General features: G+C 52.6%; 2 protein-coding genes across 2 annotated transcripts; both read left to right on the top strand.

Annotated features, from left to right (window-relative positions):
- Positions 1–2390: 2390 nt before the first annotated feature.
- LOC127465296 (ribosomal oxygenase 2-like) lies at positions 2391–5230 on the top strand. The gene is made up of 3 exons (XM_051775769.1): positions 2391–2482; positions 3731–3838; positions 5069–5230. Exons 1-3 carry the CDS (start codon positions 2474–2476, stop codon positions 5228–5230), a joined length of 279 nt encoding a protein of 92 aa, XP_051631729.1. The 5' UTR covers positions 2391–2473.
- Positions 5231–11560: 6330 nt separating this feature from the next.
- On the top strand, positions 11561–14579 carry LOC127465297 (zinc finger protein with KRAB and SCAN domains 1-like; the record flags this gene model as incomplete). Its single annotated transcript, XM_051775770.1, has 4 exons — positions 11561–12076; positions 12206–12280; positions 13796–13874; positions 14063–14579. Coding segments are annotated over exons 3-4 (569 nt in total), but the record flags the coding sequence as incomplete, so codon positions are not given.
- Positions 14580–14621: the final 42 nt, after the last annotated feature.

Genomic DNA, 14621 nt, shown 5'->3' with positions numbered 1-14621 from the left:
GGCGTTGCATTTCAAGAATGGGGAGTTGTTATTGGAAACTCTGCCATGGCTGTCAGTAACAGCCTTGGAAAACAGCTTTTCTTATTTCTGAGGGAGAAGTTTCCAACCCAGCTTTGGAGTATGCAAATAGTTGAATGACTTGTTGTACAATTGGAAATAAAAATCAATACATTTGCTCTGATTAATGTCTTAAGTTATATTTGGATAAAGAGTTCTTTTCTTGTTACCTTCTTTAAAAAATAGAACCCACAAGCAGAAAGGTGATCTCCTAAAGTGTTGCAACCTTTTAAGTCCACTTGTTGCCACACAACAATAGCATGCCAATATGACATCCAAAGATACAGAATCTTACAGAGATACACACAAATATAGACCTATACATATCTATGTATGTATATCTATCTACCTATACATATCTATACATATCTATACAAATACACACAAGAAAGTCTGGGGTTCCTGATGAGAGTTCTACATGGGTAATGAACAGAGGACTGGTTTGATATGTCATACAACTATGGGGACCATGAATGTAGGCTCTGAGCTTTGATTTACTGTCCTGGTTTGTAACTGCCTGCCTTCCCTTTGGGGGGAACACAGGCCTCTATTTTGCACGGTCTGTTTTGTTTTACTTGGCAGTGTAGACTAGGGGCAGAAGAGTTTTTGGAGCCAAACAGCTCGATCCAGATTCAGTTCCTTTAGTGGTGCCTAAAACTCAGGAGCTGGACTCCACGGTGCCGGTGGGACCCTCCCAACTCAGCACGTTGTTCCATGATTCCATCAAGTCCAACTGTCAGCCCAGCACTGCCCCAGCAACCCCCAAACCACTAAAGCGTGTCAGCCATGGCCAGATGCAGGCGCCTCTGAAACACCTGCCGGGGTGCTGGCTCCGCCTGGGCAACCCATTGCAGTGCCCGAGCCCCCCCGAAAAACACAGCGAGAAACCTTTGTCCAGGAGCTGACCTGAAGCTCCCCTGCCTCAGCCTCGGGCCATTCCCCCGCTCCTCCCAGCGCAGGCTCCTTTCCAGCAGCCCCCTCGGCAGAAGGCGGCTCAGGGCTCCCCTCTGCCCCCCCGGCCGGCTCCGCTCCGGCCCCGCTCCCGCCACGGCCCCGCTCGGCTCTGCACGGGGAAGGAACGCGCCCAGCCCCGGCCCGACACCCCCGGGGGCCGCGCACCGGGGGTCCCTGTCCGGGGGTCACTTGCCAGGGGTTGTTCACCGCGGGTCATTCACCGGGGGTCCCTCCTCAGGGGTCACTTACCGGGGCTTCTCCCCCGCGGGTCGCTCACCGGGGGTCACTTACTGGGGGTCGCTCACCGGGGGTCGCTCACCATCGGCCACTCGCCGGGGGCCGCACACGGGGGGTCCCTCCCCCGGGGCCGCGCACCGGGGGCCACTCGCCGGGGGTCTCGGGGCCGCTGCCCGGGGTCTCTGCCCGGGGGCCGCTCAGCGGCAGCGCTCCCGCTCCCGGCCCCGCCCCGCCCGCTCCCACCCAAACCCCACCAACCGCCCCTCTCGGCCCCGCCCCCGCCCCGCCCAAGCCCCGCCTCGCCCCGCCCACTCCGCCGCCTCCCATTGGCTGCGCACGTTCGGCCCTGGAGCGAGGAGCGCGCGGGGAGCGTTGCCTGGAAACCGGCCAGGGAATCCCGGGAATCCTCGAGGCGCCGGCGCTGCCCCCCCACTCCTGGAGCAGCGGCCGGGCCCGCCCGGGGAGCGGGCACTCAGCGCCCGGGCCCGCCCGGGGAGCGGGCACTCAGCGCCCGGCTGCGGCCGCCAAAACGGGCAGGGAAGCAGGCGCGCGGGAGGCGGGCTCCGGGCCCCGGGCAGCGAGGAGCCCTAAAAAGAACAAAAGTGTTGGAAGAGAGGGAACTCATCGCACCGTCACAGAACAGGCTGAGGTGGAAGGGACCCACGAGGAGCGTCGAGTCCGAGCCTTTGCCCGGCACAGCACCGACCCCAAGAGTCACACCGTGTGCCTGAACTCTGCCAGATCACAGCCCAGCATCAGCTTCATGTGCCGTGAGGCCCCACGTGTGTGTTTGCTCCCCGTGTCTAGTGGGAGAGATGACACTCCCTTAGAGTGGAATAAAGATTATCCTAGACTGGAACTGGCAGCTATGATAAACTGTATCCCGAGAGCATTTAACTGGTAGCAGTTTTCCCTGGGCTCTAGCTTGCTATTTATTATAGTTATTTGCAGACAGGAAAGGGGAGAGAATTAAAAAATCTCTTTCTCCTTGCCCCCTCCACAACAAGTTTGAGGACATGTGAGTGTTGAAACATAGCTTAACAAACAGTCCAGCCTTGAGAGAGTGGGGAGAGCACAGGGGGGCTCAGTTTAACCATTTGTCTGGTTTTCTTCCTTTCTGAGGAGGATTTATTTTTCTCAGGTGGGAAATTGCCAAAAATAGACAGCAAAATCAGACTGCAGTTCAGAGATCACACTCTCATCTCCGTGGAACCAGATCAAGAGAATGCTGTGGGTACAGTACCCCTGTACATTTGGGGTGGGCTGGGGAGTGCATGTGAGGCATGTGAGTTGTTGCTCTCCTGTGCAAAAGGTCTGTAAGGGTCATGCAGTTACACTGAGCTGGATCCTGCATCCCATTAGGGTTTGTTAGGATACTGTGGGGTTGTTTGTTGAGTGATCTGGCACATTCCAACCTTCTGGAGGGGGGGCTTCAAAACTAAATTCAGCCTATGATTCTGTATGGGAGGTACATGGCTTTTGTCTCAGGTTTGATGGGGTAGATCATTACAGCAGCTAAATGGCCTCTACAGGTCTTGATAATAGGGTGGTTTTTTTTCTATTCTTTGTATTTAAGAACAGGAATAATTTATAAAAATAGGTTTTCTCAAGAGAGGGAATTCTGCTGGTTGCAGCTGCTGCTGTGGCTGCATTTAGTCTTCACTTCTGGGTTATCTCTGTATCCAAGCAGGTGCCAGGGGCACTACTAAGTTGTTCCACAACATTGATCCATGCATCTTGCATTATGCTGTGTTTATACTGCTTCTTATCCATGAAGGTTTTTTAGTATGAAATTGTAGAAGTGCTTTTTATCTCACTTTAAAAAAAAAAAAAAGGGGCGGGACACACAGCAAAGATTATCTTGTACAGTTTGGGGTTTGTTTGGAGGAATTGAATGTTTCCCAAGAAAAACACACCATAACTGTCTGATTTTTTCCTCCATCTTGCTTGTGTCCATATTGAGACTGTGTAGGTTTTGGAGACTTTTTCCCCCCAATTTTTGGGCCACCTTGCCTTCTGATGTCACACAGATCAACCCAGGATGACAGGACACATGGAAGACTTGTGTCCACAAATTCCATGGGCAACCTGCCCAGAGAGCTCTGAATTGCTTTGCACAGCTCTGACCAAGGACTGATGATGGGCATGTGATTTTTAAGAAACAGATCAGACTGGAAATGTGTTGATGCACACCTGTTCATTAATACTTTCCCTTAAATGGCCTGTTTTCTGTACAGCATCACTCCTGGGACTCTAGCAGGGGCAGTTTTAAGGCAGAAGATGATTGTAAATAAATTTTCAGAGGTGTTTTGGAGAGTCCCTTGTTGCTGTCGGAGGTGGCTGTTGGACAATTCATTTGGGAGGGTGACTTGCATGCTTTGTTGTAAGAGTGACTCCAGAATTCAGGAGCATTGGCAAGTGCAGTGAGATGAGTCTGAGGCTGTGGATCACATGTGACTTTTTCCTCCCTGCTGTCTTTTAGGATGAAATCCGCAGGGAGATGGTTTATGTGTATCATTCCTTAAGGAACAGGAGAGACACTCCCATGATGGGGACAGATGACACTGCCAGTGAGGATGGCACGGCCCAGGTTTGTTCCTGCAGACACCCCAAAACTTATCTTTCCATGGGGGGTTTTGCTGCATGAGATGAGCTTGCCCAGAATGGCAGCAGGGCCTGGGTTCTGCCGTGATCCTCAGCACCCAGAGCCTTTCTGCCCAGCCCTGCAGTGCCCAGAGGAGCTGAGGCTGCACCACAGAGGCAGTTTAACAGTGGAACTGAGCAATGTGATCTCATGCTTAATTAAACACTCAAGATGTTAACAGGATTTCTGGTGCATGCCTTATGGCCCAGTGAGCAAAGCTACTGGAGCAACTAAAACCAGCTCTTACTGGTGTGTCCTTAGCACATCCTCTACTGAGGCTACTGGATAGGCCAGCAGATATTCCCTAGGGATCACTGCCATGCTAAACCCATGTTAGATTCTGTATCCAATGGAACACACTGCAGGGGTGTTCATTTTAGGGTAGGGTGGGTCAGCACTGTGAGTAAAGACCTACCTTGTTCTGAAATGTACTTTTCAGGTTGTCTCTGTTCCTGCTCGCAGGTACAGTGTGCTTTTGCTGGGTCATAAATCCTTCCTAAGCATGGCTTTGAGCTTTGGAACCTTTATTTCTGCTTTTTTGGCAGTGAGATGCTGTGTCTTAGCTCTGTGATCCGAAACACTCGAATGGCAAAACAGGGCACAGTCTGTCCTTGTCTCGGTAATTACAGCAAGGCTTTTTGCCTGGCACTTATTTTTCTTTGGAAGTAAATCTCACTGGTCCTCCAGAGCTGAGGTTGTACACTGGCACCTGAACAACATGTGCAGATCCCAGAAAATTCCTTCTTGCCCTTGAAGACTCCAGGCCTGGGAATGGAGCTCCTCTGTGCTTGTGTCAAACTATATCCAAAGACTGCGTGTGGCAGCTAGAAATAAACTTCTGTGAGCTTCCAAAAATAATGGGTAGGGCTAGGCAAGAGTGTAAGTTTAAGGCTATTTAATTCTTCCATGTGTAAACCACAGGAGAAAGCCACGTGCTGTAAACATCCCCACCTCCAAAAGCGTGCTGGAACACGGAATAGAGTTCAGCATTTTCCCTACGAAGATAAAACAGGCCTGGATAAAACCGAGTCTTCTGGAGAATGCTCTCAGTGACACCAGTGCCATGTGGGAAGGGAGCACATTCCTGCTGCTCCCTCCCCACAGCCTCACACACTGCTGTGCAATAAGGACACTGCTCTCAGCTGAAGGATTTTTTTTCTGTTTCTTCTTCCCCAGCAGACTCACGGGCTGCGCTTTCCTTTGTCATACTTGGAAGCACTGAAGCAGATTTGGAGGAGCAGCACTGTTCATGTTAAAGAGCTTAACCTCACCTCAGATGAAGAGAAGGAAAACCTTGCCTTGTCCCTGTGGAGTGAATGCCTGATTGAAGTTCTTTGATGCTTCTGTGAATTAGCTGCTCCTCTAAAGGAGTGTTTCTGTCTATTAAGTATCTCCTGAGAGCAAGGCTTATTAAATTACTTTTTTATCCATCCAGCCTCTGGTTTGTGGTGCTGTCTAAACAAATACTTGCTTTTCTTTCCTCAGTTTTAGGAAACTGGGCGTGGGGAAAAACAGGTAAGCTGCTCACTGTCTAGTGAGCTACAGCTCCATGTCTGGGGATGCACAAAGTCACTCCTAGTAACACCAATGCTGTGGTATCCCCTTCCATCTGGAGAGCTGCTAAAGTTATACATGGGGCAGGATCCAGAACCTTGGGCATAGAACAGTAACTTGTTTTTTTTCATTTGTAAAGTTCAGCAGCAAGAAAACACGTTTGTTCAGTTTGACTGCCCTGACAGGACAGAAGCTTCTCAGTAGAAGCTGTGTGTGTGTAACAGTTTGTTTGGATACATGTCCGGAATAAAGACAAGTGCCAGAAATATTCAAACACACAAAATATCTTTTATTACAGTGAGAATAATAATAATAGTAATAAACTTAGCAAGAGGAATTAAAAACTAAAAAGGATACAAAATAACTACCTTATCGGGTGGCATTAAAACAAATACTACGAACAGCATTTAATACAGTATTAACTAGTGAAAAGGGATACCAAAAAAGGATCTTAACACAATATTATGGATAACACGGTATTGGTTAGTAAAAAGGGAAACTAAAGGAAAAATACCATAAACATAAAAGGGGAATTAAAGGAACACTAAAAGGATATTAAAAAGTTTGTTCTCTCAGTTGCTTCCTGTCAATAAACTGTGCTTACCCACATAGACAGGCCAGGGCTGCCAGGATCTGCAGCAGCTGGTCGGTGCCCGTGCTTAGCGGGTGTCCCCATGGAACAACACAGTCTCCATGGCAGGATGAGGATCGCTCACCCCAGCAGTCCTGACACCCCATTTTATCAGCTCCACATTACACCACGTAGGGCCAGTACCCAGTATAAGGTGATGCCTGAGTGGCAGCCAAACCCTGCCTGTTCATCACCTGATAGCAACAGTCTGTGCATGCCCTGCTGTAGGGCAAGGGGCCAGCGACCCCTGCCCACAGAATCTTCCTCCCATCATCATCTTTCTCACCCCTGTGTATGACCTCTACCACTGTGTTTCAAGGGTAGATGTATCTATCTTGCAATATGTAGCAAAACCAAGGAAGAACTCAGCTCTGATAATAGGGGATATCAGGCTGACTTGCTAAAAAGCACAATGGACCTTACAATTAGCTTGTGCCATGAAGTTACATTGTACCATACTCTGGCTGGTTTCACATCCTAATATGATTCCTTTCTCATGCCTCTATGCTCCATTGATCATCTAATTCAAAAGTACCCCCCTTACATTTGTTTAAATGTAAAATGAACCAAGGACAATTTTTGAGAGCTTTGCATTTAGATTTCATTAGTCTGAAGTAGTAGAATAAATGGTCTTGTGTGTATTTGTCTATATAGAATCATGGACTGGTTTGGGTTGGAAGGGACCTTAAAGGTCTTCTCATTCCACCCCCTGCCATGGGCAGGGACACCTTCCACTAGAGCAGGTTGATCCAAGCTGTCCTTGGACACTTGCAGGGATCCAGGGGCAGCCACAGCTTCTCTGGGAATTCCATCCCTGCCCGTCCCCACCCTCCCAGGGAAGGATTTCTTCCCAGTCTCCCATCTAACCCTGCCCTCTTCCAGTTGAAAAACCATTGCCCCTTGTCCTGTCCCTCCAGGCCCATATCAAAAGTCCCTCTCCCTCCTTTTTAGAAGTCCCCTTCCCTGGTGGGGTGTCCTCAGCTCCTCCCAGGACCTCTGTGTGTCTGTATCTATCTTGTATCTGTCTGTATTTATAGACAGTATATATTTTAATACATTTCTATCTATATATTTAGACATAGATATTTATACACTGTAAATATTAATGCACAGCTATCTACACAATGATGTTGACTTTGTGTCCAGACCTACCCCTTCCATTCTGTAACCTTTTTGGGGGGTTTATTCCTTGGGATTTCCAGGGTCTCACTTTTAGTGGAGTGGATCTTTCCCACCTGGATCTTTGCTACATCAACTTCAAGGTGTCCAATCTGAGCCGCTGCAACCTGGCCCGTGCCAACCTGTGCTGTGCCAGCCTGGAGAGGGCTGACCTGTCAGGCTCTGTGCTGGATGGAAGAGCTGCTGCAGCTTGGGAGGGCTGGGCTTGTGTTAAGAGAGGAGCTGGAACAAACAGAGGGGTGTAAAACATCGAGTCCTTAAATAGATTCTCTATTTCTATGGCCCAGAAAAGGTCCAGCTGTGGTTTGTGCAACCCTGAGAAGGGCCCACAAGGGCTGCACTGAGTCTGTGACCATCTCAGCCCCAAATCCCCTTGTCCTCCTCCAGTTCACACAGCTCTGAGGCAGCACCAGTGTGCAGCTGCTGTGTTTCTGACTGGTTTTCCTCACAGAACCCCTTTCTGTGTGTGTTCCAGGTGCCAGCCTGAAAGGAGTGGCCATGGAGGGCAGTCAGATGACAGGAATGAACCTCCGAGTTGCAACGCTGAGAAACGCCAAACTAAAGAACTGTAACCTCAGGGGAGCAACGTTGGCAGGAACTGATTTGGAAGTGAGTTGGGATTCATTTTCCATCCTATTCCTTTCTCTGCTATAGTCAGCTGGTAATTTGGGGGATTGCTGGCTTTTGGCTGACCTCTCCAGCTTCAGAGTCCAATGGAGTTCAGGTAAATGGACTTCCAGTAAAGCTTTGAACAGAGTTCTGGGTGCATTCCATTGAGACTTCTTTTTCTTTTCCCCTTCAGAATTGTGACCTATCAGGTTGTGACCTCCAGGAAGCCAATTTGAGGGGCTCTGATATGAAAGGAGCCATCTCTGAAGAGATGCTGACCCCCCTGCACATGTCCCAGAGTGTCAGATAGGGAAGAGAAGACGTCAGAGAGGAAGGAATCCAAACATTTGTTGTGACTTTCTTCACCTCCTCCCCTTCCTGAGTTAGAAGGAATGGTTATTAGACAACTTCCATTTGCAGTAGTGCCTAAGTAGACTCTTTTTGGTCACTTTTGGGGAGGGAATTTTTGTTTCAGAGGTGGAAAGAGAGAGTTTCTCCCTTTGTGAAGAGAGTGAGGAAGTGGGCTGGTTTTGAAACCAGAAAGTGGGGCTGGTTTGGGGGGGAGGGTTCAAGACTTTCGTTGTTTAGCATTGCATTTTGTTTAGTTGTTTAGTAATGCATTTTAATGTCTAAAGCACAATATATGCAATTCCATTTGTTAAGTCTGTCACTGCAATATGAATAGAAAATGTTATTGCTGTATAGTAGCAAAGAAAGTGGAGGTTTCCAGGTAGATAAGTGTCTTTACAGTCAGTGTCTTCATTCCAGCTGGGTGGTAATGCCAGGGGTGGTCACACAGTGCCCACGGGATGTGTTCAGGTCTCTGCTGGGGTGGAAACAGTGGGGAACTGTCCTCAGAGGTCCTAAATTGCTGTGGAGTAGTTGGAGTGCAGGTTTAGAGCAGCTTTATCCCCTCAAATGTGCAGAGGAAGCTGCTGCCCCTGCAGGGACCTGCCCAGAGCCCGGATTGAGTTCCCCCTGGAAGATCCCTGGGCAGAAATCGGCTGTATTAGTCAATGCTCTCCAAAGGAGTGTGAAATTGCACTCTCAATGCCAGCTGGGAAGAAAAATTCCCCTGCTTCCACATGTCCTGAGCACTCCAGACTGGAGTTCCTGTAGCTTTTTCCTTCTTTGTTGGGAATTTAATGGACAGAGGAAAACACAGAAGTGTCCCCAAAGCAGAGAGAAGCTCTGGGGCCACAGCACCTGCTCCCCCCTCTTCTCATCCCTGCAGCAGATGAAGAAATGGCCCTGTTTCCCCTCAATGTACTCTGCAAATTCTCCTGGAAAGCATGGGCATAATCCCATTTGCCAGCCAGATCCACTTTGGGCTGCCTACAGTGTCTGTAAAAGCATCTTGCCTGAGGCCAAGTGCCCCTTCCACACTTGCTTTAGCTGTGGAAAAAAGCAGGGAAAGCTGTTTTTTGTGTGAGCACCCTTCACATCTCAGTGTTTGTGATCTTGGGAATCCTCTTGGACCTGGAACAATGGCAGATTGTCTGTTGTCATGAGATTTGTACCTGGAGATTGTTTTGATCTGTGTTTAAATCTTCCTTGAAAATACAACTGATAGAAAACAATGTAAAAAAAAAAAAAGAAAAAGGGAAAAAAAGAAAAAAAAAAGAAGAAGAAAAAAGAGGAAAAGGAGGAAAAAGAGGAAAAAAAGAACAGGAAAGAAATGAAAAAAAAAGGAATAAAAATAGAAAAAAGGGAAAGAAAAAGGGGGGAATAGAAAGAAGAAAGAATAAAGAAAGAAAAAAGAGAAAAAAAAAAAAGAATTCCATGCAAATGGCCGCCGACCCCCACCAGAACTACGAATCCCAGAGTGCATCGCGCAGGGCGGTGGGCGTGGCAGAAGGCGGGCGGACGGGGCAGTGGCCGCGCGCTGATTGGCTGCAGCGGGGTCTGGGCAGGCGGTGCGCGCGCAGAGCGCCGCGTTGGCTGCCGGGAAGTCACGATGGCGCTGGGGCCTTCCTTTGTCTGTGAGACCGGGCGGGAGCGGGTGAGAGCGGGGTCTGGGGATCCCCTCGGGGGCTGCGGGGAGCGCGGCTGTGGGGGGAAAGGCCGGAGGGCTCGGGAGGGTTTAGCGCGGGGGTTCGGGGGTTCCCGAGAGGCAGAGCGCGGGATTGCAACCCTGTCGGGGGCCGCGGGGCCCGGGAGGCCTCCCAAGAACCCGGATTTTGGATTCGGGTCCTGAGAAATTCCTTCGGGAAAAAAATTCAAAACCACCCAACCAAAAAAAGAACCTTAAAAAAAAGGGAAAAATGAGAAAAAGATGAAGGAAAAACTGCAAGGGCCAGGATGATTTTATTGCTTTGCTTCAGTTTTTCGTCGGTCTCCTCCTTCTCAGATTCTCTGCTCCCTTCCTTTACAGAAAGCTCTTCTGCTGTTCTGTGGTTTTGTGGTCCCTTAGGGGCTTTTAGGGGTCCCTGAGGCGGTTTTAGGGTGTCTCTGGGGGGGTTTGGTGTCGTGAGGGGACTTAGGGAGGAGGTTGAAGGTCCCTGAAGGGGTTTGGGAGTCCGTGAGGGAGTTTTGGAGTCTCCGAGGGAACTGAGAAATCCTGGAGGGCTTTGAGGGATGTGTCTTTGAAGCAGTTTGAGGAGTTTCTCGGGGGATTTTGGGAGTCCCAGTAGGTTTTGAGGGTCACAAAAGGGTCTTGGGTACACTAGGGGGGTCTCAGTACTCACCTGCTCATGGTGCTGTTCCTCCTCTTTCCCGCTAGACATCATTAACCCCCCAAAATGTTCCCTAGCCCCCATTTTCCCTTTAATTCCCTCCCCACACAGATCCCTTTGACCCCCCCAAGACCCCTTTTAACTCCCCTAAATACACCCAAAGCACCCCAAAATCCCCCAAATCCCCATCAACCCCCCCCAGATCTCCCCCCACCACCCCCCCTCAAATCCCTTCCAAGGCCCTGCAAAGAGGGATCACCCAGCACCCTGGAAAGGAACACAGTGGGCTGTACTGGGGGCACTGGGCTGTACTGGGAGGGCACTGGGGGGGGCTTAGATGTCCCACGACAATGTGGCCCAGCTCCAGGAGAGATCCCGGGAGCAGTGAGGAGGTACTGGTCTGTACTGGTCTGTCCTGGTCTGCACTGGTCTGTCCTGGTTTGTACCCACAATCCCCAAAGCCCCTCCCCAGCTCCCCCAGGACCCTCCCATACCCCAAAGCCCCCCAGGCCCCTGACTTGGTCCTGCTGCCCCTTGAGCATCTGCAGCTGCTGCAGAACCAGGCATTTCATCAGCAAATGTGCAGGTGACCCCAAGCTGGGGGTGTGTTGATGTGCTGGAAGGCAGGAGGGCTCTGCAGAGGGACCTGGCCCAGCTGGATCCATGGGCTGATTGCAAGGGGATGAGGTTCCAGCAGGCCAAGGGCCGGGTCCTGCCCTTTGGCCACAAGAAGCCCCGTCAGCCCCCCGGGCTGGGGCCAGAGTGTCTGGAGAGCAGGCAGGCAGGAAGGGAGCTGGGAGTGTGGATGGACAGGAAGCTGAAGAGGAGGCAGAGTGTGGCCAGGTGGCCAAGAGGGCCAATGGCTGGTGGCCTGTGTGAGGAAGAGTGTGTCAGCAGGAGCAGGGAAGGGATTGTTGGGCTGGAGTGAGCGCTGGTGAGGCCACCCCTGGAGTGCTGTGTCCAGCTCTGGGCCCTTGAGTTGAGGAAGGCCCTGGAGGGGCTGGAGCAGGTGCAGAGAAGAGCAGCGAGGCTGGGGAAGGGAGTGAAGCACAAGTGGTGTGAGGAGAGGCTGAGGGAGCTGGGGGTGTTGAGGCTGGAGAAGAGGAGGCTCAGGGGAGACCTCCTGACTGTCTGCAAGTCCCTGCCAGGAGGTTGGAGCCAGGTGGGGGTGGGGCTGTTCTGCCAGGAAGCAGCAGTAGGACAAGAGGGCTGGGTCTGGAGCTGTGCCAGGGGAGGTTTAGGTTGGATATTAGGAAGGAATTTTTGCAGAGAGAGTAATCAGGCCTTGGAATGGGCTGGGCAGGGAGGGGGTGGAGTCAGCGTCCCTGGAGGTGTTGAAGGTGAGAGTGGATGTGGCCTCAGTGCCATGGTCTGGGAAGCACAGCGGGGTTGGATCCAGGGTTGGACTTGATGATCTCAGAGGTCTTTTCCAACGTGGCTGATTCTGTGATTCTCTGATTGCCATTCCTATGGTAGCACATGCTTGAGGCTCCATCCCCAGGGTGACAGAGATGTCTGTCCATATCTATCTCCAAGGTTAGTCTGTAAATGTGTGGTGTTAGAAAAGCAGACTAAGTTGTGGGCTGGTTGTAGAAGGAGAAAGAAGCCCAGAGGCCAGTGCAAGCAGGCAGCCCTCAGCTTGCACATCATCTGCCCTCTCTGCAGGTTCCTGTCCTTGAGCCCAGGCCCTGAGGTGAGGCTGAGAAGTGGCGCGGAGGTGAGCCCAGAGCTGTCCCTGAGGTGAGGCTGAGAATAAGTGCAAGGCAGAGGTGCTGCTGAGGAAGGAGAGCCCTGTGATGGGGAAGAGAGGAAAAGCTGTCACTGCCCATCCCCAAGCAGGTGCTGTCTCCATCCCCTGTGTGCCAGGTGAGCTGGGGCTTTGCTGCAGAGCTGCGGGCGCTGATTTGAGCGTCTCCAAGTGCTGAGATGGTGGGCACCCAGGAACACAAACTGTGCCTGGCCACGGAGCCTGCAAGGAGGAGCAGAGACAGCCGTGTCAGTGTGGGGGTCCAGGTTGTCCCTGTGCCTTCCCCTGCAGGCCCTGGCTGTCCCTGCTGGGCCCCCTGTCCATCCCCATCAGGTCCCTGCCCGTGCCCCCGGGCTGAGCTCCTCCCAGGAAGTGCCGTGGAGCTGAAGCTGCTGCCATCCCCCCCTGCAGCCGCTGCCCCAGCCAAGGGAGCAGCAAAGGCAGGGCCAGGAGCAGAGGCAGCAGCAGGGGAGCCCTGGGGGGCCGGGAAGCTCTTGTGTGGGTCAGGAAAGAGGCGCTGGGCACGAGGCCGGGGCTGTGCTGAGCAGGCCCAGCCCTCACATCCCCCCAGCCAACGCCGGCTGCCCGGGGGGCTTGGGAGGGACCCCCAGCCCGTGTGCCCCACACTGAGCTGGCAGAGATAGAGCCAAGGGACAGGGCCACAGGCAGGGCCACGGGTGAGGGACAGGCAGGGCCATTGCAGGGCCACAGTGAGGGCACAGCCTGTGGCAGCAGAGCTGCCCAGGGCCGGGGGCAGCCGGGGGTGTTGGTACCAGGCAGTGCTGGGGCCGAGCAGAGCACGAGGCCTCTTGCAGAGCCCTGGAGCAGCCTTCCACGTGTCAGCCCTATTCTCAGGGCACACACATTTCTTTGGGCCAAAGAACCTTAAAACAGTTGGCACTGACTTTACCACCATCTGTTCTCCAGCTGCTCTGCTGGTTCAGAGCAGCACAGTAAGACAGTGGGGATCCCTGGTATCCTTGGAAAGGCAAAGTCCAGAAATGGGGGGGGGGGGGCAGAGAAGGGGAAGCCTGGACCCCTGGGATCCCTGGGACAACAGAGTGGGGAACCTGGAGAGGGGGAGTGTCTGGGAACGTGGCACCCTGAAGGTGAGAGTCAGAGGAGAACGGACCCTTGGGACCCCCAACAGTCCCAGCATCCCAAAGTGGGACCCCCAGCATCCCAGACAGGGGAGACCCTCTGAACCACAGAGGGGCCAGACCACAATGGGGGAAGGCTTGGGAGCACTTTTTTAGACAGGATTTTCATATTCTTGAGTATTTTTTTCCTGAATCTCAACTTTTTGCAGTCGGGGGGGGGGGGTGGCTTCATCTTGCTATTTCTGAGAGGTTGTTTGCCTGAATCCTGGTGGTTTGGCTTTTTCTGAGCTGAATCTTGGTGTTTGGGAGATTTTTTTGGAGATGGGATGCCCAGTGAGTTCTAGAGATGCACTTGGGCAGGAGGAACCCCCAAGCCAACGTGCTCAGCCCTTGTTTTCCCCCCATCAGGATTTGTCCTTCCCAAAGCTTGGTCGGATGGAGGAGGAGGCTGCGAGGAAGAGGAAGATGCCTTGGGCCCCCCAGGCAGGTGAGGAGGAAGTCAGTGTCCCTTTGGGCGGGTGTTGTGCTGGCTCTGTCAGCCCAGCATGGCCCCGGCTGCAGGACAACCCCGCTGGCGCCGCCGTCCTGCCGGGGCCGGAGTTGGGGGGATGTCCTTGGCCTTCCCTGTGGGCCGGAGGCAAATCCCCTGCCTGTCCTTCTTGCTTCCTGCCCCAGGCCCCGAGCTGAGGAGGGAGAGCGCGGAGGACAAATCCCCCCGTGAGACCCTGGTGGGAGAGGCCGTTTTGAAGGGCTCCCCCGCGCAGGAAGGCAGCGGGGAGGAAAAGGGCCGGAGATCCCCCCGCAGGAGGGGCTCCAAAGCCAGCCCAGGGTGCTCTGAGGAGGAAAGAGCCAGCCTGTGCCGGGAAGGGGGCCGGAGCTTGAACCGGAGCTCTGACCTGGTGGTCAATGAACAACCTCCCAGCATGGAAAAGCCCTTCAGGTGTTTGGAATGTGGGAAGAGCTTCAGGAAGAGCTCCAACCTCCTCACCCACCAGCACATCCACACTGGGGAACGTCCCTACATGTGTAGGGAATGTCGGAAGAGGTTCAGGCAGAGATCCAGCCTGATCCGACACCAGCACATCCACAGTGGGAAACGGCCCCACACATGTGGGGAATGTGGGAAGAGCTTCAGGGACAGCTCCACCCTCTGCATCCACCAGCGCATTCACACTGGGGAACGGCCCTACAAGTGCTCGGAATGTGGGAAGAGGTTTCAGACCAGCTCAGCTCT

The sequence above is a fragment of the Manacus candei genome, unplaced genomic scaffold, assembly GCF_025592945.1.
Source record: "Manacus candei isolate 608988 ecotype Guabito, Panama unplaced genomic scaffold, ASM2559294v1 h1tg000358l, whole genome shotgun sequence".
NCBI lineage: Eukaryota > Metazoa > Chordata > Aves > Passeriformes > Pipridae > Manacus > Manacus candei.
The sequence above is the reverse complement of the archived record's forward strand: the minus strand, read 5'-3'. Positions and strand labels throughout refer to the sequence as shown.

Coding starts and splice junctions, on each gene's coding strand:
- LOC127465296 (XM_051775769.1), top strand. Junction 3,839..5,068: donor GTGAGGATGGCACGGCCCAG/GTTTGTTCCTGC, acceptor CTTCTTCCCCAG/CAGACTCACGGGCTGCGCTT.